The 6000-nt window shown below is 45.5% G+C and overlaps 1 protein-coding gene across 1 annotated transcript in view; it reads left to right on the forward strand.

Annotated features, from left to right (window-relative positions):
• The window catches only part of FRMD4B (FERM domain containing 4B), a 77297-nt gene extending 75337 nt beyond the window's left edge, over window positions 1–1960 (forward strand). The window contains exons 22-23 of the mRNA XM_054280880.1: window positions 512–644; window positions 1624–1960. Of these exons, the coding sequence (XP_054136855.1) occupies window positions 512–644; window positions 1624–1744 (254 nt within the window). The 3' untranslated portion in view covers window positions 1745–1960. The remainder of the gene's footprint in view (window positions 1–511; window positions 645–1623) is intronic.
• Window positions 1961–6000: the final 4040 nt, after the last annotated feature.

The following is a 6000-nucleotide window of genomic DNA, read 5'->3' on the forward strand; positions in this document are numbered from 1 at the left end:
TTGTCAGCTCTGCCCCATCCCTGCCTCAGTGAAGTCAGCAGAGCTCTGTCCTCGAAGGTGGATGAGGAGCCAAGTTGGATCTTGTTCTGTTCTTGGAAGGAAAGTCTTGCTTGTTACCTTCTCCTCATGGTAAATCAGCCTTTTGCTCTTTGTGCAAGCACAGTAACCCAGAGAAGGACAAAGAGCATTTGAGTTTGACAGGTATATTTAGCAACTAGAAGCAGTGTACAAAGCTTCATGCCATGTAAATGCAGTGGCTGTGATGGCTTCCAAAATAAAGCCCAGTGAGCATCACTGAATGTGTCAGCAAGCACTTTAAGAGCTCCAGAATACCCCCTTTACAGGGCTTGTAAATCATATTTTGTGTTTGCATTGTCTGCCTGTGTCCTGCAAAACCCCATAGAAATTGCTGATGAGAATTGTCTTGTTTGCCTCAGCTGATTTAGCTGAAGAAAGGTGTAATTCGTTCTAAGAAAGGTATAATTTGTTGTAATCCTTTTTGTAATTCCAGCATCTTCTACAAACACTGCTGGGAACTGGAGAACCCCCCTTGCACTGGGACTTTCAGACTACGACACGTTGTCTCATTCCTCCTACGCCAGCTGTTACGGGAATGTTTATGGCAACCTTCCTTTGCAGAGCAGGTGAGTGGAATACGTGAAGATTTTCCTGCCCTTCCTCCTGCATGTCACTGCCTCTTAAATCTGAGCAAATCAGCTTGATTTCAAAGAGCCAGGATGAAGGGTATTTAGAAAACCGGTGTTGTGAGGGCAGTTTTCTGTTTGGATGTGTCCCCCCCCACTGCAGAGCACTTGGCTGTGAGGACAGAAAGCTCCTGCCCTGGGGAATGGCTCTGCCCCCACAAATGCCATCACATTGAAATGCACTTATGCTCAGTGTAATGAGTACCCCACGTGTGCCTCCTGCTTTGTGGGTTGCAGTTTGTGCTTGCTGCCAGACCGACTTGTGTGAAAATACTGAATTTTTAATTCTGTTTGTTTTAAAATAAATGAAAGTGTAAGGGAATACATAAAAGCTGCTGCTAGATCTTTTTTTTTCCTAAGCTAAGTGCTATGGGCTGTTTTACTGAAGTGATTTAAAATATCTATGGCAACAGTGTTTAAAAATACTGTTTCTACTAATTTTTTAATTTCTCATAATTGAACTTTGAAAATTCTGCTTGTATTAGCAGCTTTATCTAAATGAGGTTCATTAGCTATTAATTTTCCACATTCTTAATCACTTGTCTGATTGTTCATCTGCTTTATTGTCTGCTTTAATGTGATCATGGCAAACAAGCAATCAGTACACCCAACAGCCTTGACAGAGCTCAAGGCCAGGTTGGATGGGGCTTGGAGCAATGTGGTGTAGTGGAAGGTGTCCCTGCCCAGGGCAGGGATGTTGGAACAAGGTGAGCTTTAAAATCCCTCCAAGCCAAACCAGTCAGTGATACTATGACAGTTTGGAGCAGCTGGGATTGCTGTGCACATAACTTTACTGATTGCAGCCCAAAAACGGGTTTGTGCTTGGAGGCAAACTCCAAATAACCAGCATCACTCTGAGCCCAAGGGAGGCGCATGGGGAGGACCCTCAGGTGACGCTGGTGCCGTGTCTGTGTTGCAGGACCTACGTGGAGCCGAGCCAGCTGGGAGGGGACGAGGAGGATGGCCTGGAGGCAGAGCTGCCCAGCAGTGAGCAGAGGCTGTTCTGGCACGAGGACTCCAAGCCCGGGACGCTGGTGTAGCCCCCGTGCAGCCCCTCACTCACTCACTCCCTCCCTCTACCCCTGCGTGCCTTGCACAGAACGCCGCACCCGGCCTCGGGTGGAACTTTGCAAAAGGAACAAAAAGAGGAAGCAGAGGCTGTTTGTCCTGCTGGGAAAGGTGGAATTCAGCGTTCAGAGGGACTGTAGCAAACTTGACAAAGTCTTACCACGAATGGCGTCTCTTTGTGAATCCGTACGGCCACAGTTCATCTACGAGCAGCTGCAGCACTTGGTTGAAGTATTTATATTTAGCAAGCACTTTTTGGGAAGATTGGAAGGTGTTGAAGGCAAACCTCAGAGAAAAAAATAAAAAAAATGTGAAAAGGAGACTCTTATGGAAAAACCGGGAATTATAAGAGCACAAGTCTGATGTCTGAAAGAAGAAGAAAAAATGAAAATTTATTCTGCCATGGCTTATGAGGACCTGGAAGAGGTTTCATAGGCTTCATGAAGGATAGATCTGTGTGTGTGAGTGAGGCAAAGGATGACTGAATCAGTATTGGAACATTACTTGAAGGAAGGCTGGAGTTTTTTTATTATGGAGGTTTGAATGAGTCTGTCTAGTTTTTGGGGTGTTGTTAAGAGTGTTTGTTAGCACCACAAGCAAGTTCTGGAAAGAAAAAAAATTTGCTGACACATACATAATGTAAAACTAATAGCTAGTTTTGGATTTGGAAACAGAAGCAGTGAACTTTGAGTTCTCTTTTCCATGATAAAACACAATTAATTATGGCCCATTTAATGACCTTTCCATGGTACAACCTCACTGTGTGGAGGAGTAGGCAAATTTTCACCGTGGCTTCACGGTGACCCCTGTTCAGTGGTGACAGTGACAGGTTGCTGTGCCACAGTGGGTCAAGGATCCGCAGTGGGGAGCCCCAGGGACAATTTGGTAGCGGTGGCCAGTGTTCTAAGGTGGATGCAAACACAAACAGCCAAGTGGGTGCCTTAAAATGAGGGGCATTAGGATTGTACCAGGAGTCACCTGAACTGCCAGGTGCGTTGCAGAGTCACTGAGTGGCAGAACAGCCTTTTCACAGAACCATTTGTGTAGGAAAAAAACACATGGCTGCAGTCTGGATTTAAGAGGGATAAACCTACCTCAGGTCATCCATCTGTAGGAACAAACTGGCACTGAGTTATCCTGCCTGATTCCTGGTGACTCGTCTGCATATGGTAAAATCTCTCTCGTTTCTCAGCTGTACTGTGCTTCAGGATTCCAGAAATGGTGCTCTTTTGTTCTTTTATACAGAAGATTAGTTACTCCTTGTTCATATTGTGAATAGAAAGGTTTCTGATAAACTTTTTTGACGTTTTTTACCAGTATTCCAGAGCATGTAATATATACAGAAGGACACACTTGTTAAGCTGGTACTTAGTTGTTTGTATTATTAGAGTCGCAATTTGGAATTAAACGAACAAAAACAAAATAAAAAATAACTTATTTCCTTGGTTTTGCATATTTGTATAGCCTTCTAGAAATGCGAGAGCTCTTTTTGCTTATTCTTTTACTACTCCTGAATTTTTTAGACCTATTATTTTGTATAGGTCAATAAACTGAAAAGTGTGCTACCAAAACCACTTCAGCATTCCTCCTGTTTCTCCTTGAGTGCTTGGCAAAGTGCAGTGTGTGTTATTGCAGGGCTTTGAAGTAAATCACTGTGGTCTGATGTCTTTTGGCCTGTGGTGTTGGCTGGGCTGCAGAGGGTCAGTGGTCTCATCTGAAGGAAGGCTGGCCCCAGGCAGGTCAGAGATCCCAAAACATCAGAATATCAGGTCAGAATTTCTGCTTCTCCATCAGCTGTACTGAGGGAGCCAAGCTGGGCTCTCTCAGCATCCCTCCAGTGATGCAGAGACGGGGGTGTCCTTGTGTTGCTGAAAATGCTTCTTGCTCATCTGTCCTTGCACTTAGGAATTGCCTCAGCCTTTCCCAATTGGAACGTGGCTTTTAGGGTTTGTATTGCTCACCTGCTGGGTCCTGTTTGGAGTTTGTGCCCCCTGAGACACCCTCTGTCTGTAAGAGTGACTTGGGTTTCAGATGTGCAGCTGCTTCTGCACCCTGGGCACCCAGTAGCTGAGGTTATTCAGTTTTACTCTCCTCTCTTCAGAGTTGTCATTCCCTGCTTTTTGAGGTGTCCATAAACTTCACAACCACCACTGAATGTTATTCTTTTTTCCAGGTTGCTGGTGAAAATAGGTGCTTAATGATCACACCTGCAGGGTTTTTTTAAAATTATCCCCATGATGCTGTACTTTTGCATTTATCCAAGCAGCGTTTGAGGTTTGTCTGCTGGCAAGTTCTTCATGCCCTGACTGCTCCCTGCTGCTACAAACCACCAGTGCTTTGAGCAGGAAGCTGAGTGGTCCCAAGTCTCCAGTTCCTTACCCAGACCTCATGGAATCAGCACTATCAAAGCTTTTCCTGCAAAAAGGAAATGAGATGTGTAATAAGGCTTGTTCCCCGTTTAAAGCTTTGTTTGCAATCCTTTGTTTTAATGCTGCACCCACAGAGTTCTGTGTTGGTTTTTCTGACAGCATTCAGGATTTAGCTCAGCCCAGCACATCCGTGTTGGCACCAGGCTGGCACTCAGCCTGAGCTCCTGGCATGCTGGGACAGCACCAGGGTGATTTTGGGTGCAGTTGTTGAGAAAATGGGGATTTGAGGTGGGTTTGGGTTGAGGTCAGAGCCTGGTTTTGCAGTTTCCAGTTAGCAAGAGCCGAGCAGAGGAGTTGGAAATGGAACAGGGGTGGCGGAGCTGTGGCTCTCAAGCCCCTCTTGTCATTCTCCACATGCCTGGCTCTACAAGGGTTTTGTTTTTAGGAACTTCTATGAAGGGTGGAAATACAAAGTGAAGAAGGAGGCCCAGAAGAAGAGAATTAGAATGTTCAACTTCTCTCAGATGTTGCTCAGGGTCAGTCTTGGGTGGCACAGGGAGGGAAAGGGAGACCACGATGTCTCTGTGGCATCTCCTGCCTATCAGGGGAGCTGCTGCTGCACCCAGTTGTTGCCAGTTGTTCCCCAGGACCTTTAACTTTGCCCTTGGCAGATTCCCAGCTTGCTGTGTTGCGTTTCTGGAGTGATCTTTTGATGCAGATGTACAACTGTTCACAGAAACGACTGCAGCTGAGGAGGTCATAAAGACATACTTGTAATCATGATCTTATTTGTTCACAGCTGAAATACAAATTGCCTGTGCTTTGTTTGAATTCCTATCTCATCTCTGTGTAGCTGTTTAACCACAGCCTGCCTCTCCAGGATAACTGAGGACATCTAGTGCCTGACAGCAGAGTTGGAGAAAGGAGCCCTCCTGCCTCTTGTGCTCCTCTGGAATCCTTCCTGACCCTTCCAGTATGAAGAAATATCAGAAATTCTTATTTGGTAATATCAGAACAAAGCCAAGAGGCGAACAAGGTAAAACACCAAACCACAGGGTTTGATTTTACAAACATCTCTCTTTTCAGAAGGTAGATGCTGCTGATGGGAGTGTGGAGGGGAAATAAAACCCCACTTAAATCTGTGTGTAGTGGAGTGGTTTGGAGTGCTTTGAGTTAAAAAGAAGACCCAATCCTTGCCAGAAATCTTTAAAAAGGAATTTGGGCACTGAGCTAAAACAAGCCATGCCTGATATTTTTAATTACTGTCTGCTGCTTCTCTGCTGTTTTGAACAAAAACACTGAGATAAGGGAGGACAAGCACTGATGGGAGTCACCAGAGCCCTGTGGGAGGCTGGGGCTGGACATTCCTCCAGTGCAGGGACCAGGAGGGATGGGGCTCAGACCAGGAGCCCCTTCTCCAACACAGGAAAATCTTTTAACACCACTAATCTCTAAAATTCACCTGACTATACTTATGTGAAACTTTTTGGCCAAAGTCAGTATGTGACTCTTGCAGGTTTCTGCTGATTTCTCCTTTGTGATCTTGGACTTGCTCAAGTAAGTGTGAAGAATGCAGCAGCAATGTTTGTAACTCCTGGGTGGGTGAGAGGCCTCCACCATGACCCAGCCCGTCCCAAAACGTGTGTAGGAAATCCCATAAACGCTGAAGGTTTGCTCCATCTTCTGGGCTTTGGGATCATTGCAGGAGAGCTCCTCAGCCTGGGGAGAAGTTCCCTGCTCTTTTCTGGCACTGTCTGGATATGTTCACACTGCTCCTAGGGAGTTTTCTGCATTCTACACTGTTCTCCATCTCCTTTGTACTTTTCTGTCACATTTAATACATTTTTAAGGTATAAAAC

The sequence above is a fragment of the Melozone crissalis genome, unplaced genomic scaffold (genome assembly GCF_028551555.1).
Source record: "Melozone crissalis strain CALT ecotype California unplaced genomic scaffold, PUWL_Pcris_2 ptg000029l_1, whole genome shotgun sequence".
Classification (NCBI taxonomy): Eukaryota; Metazoa; Chordata; class Aves; order Passeriformes; family Passerellidae; genus Melozone; species Melozone crissalis.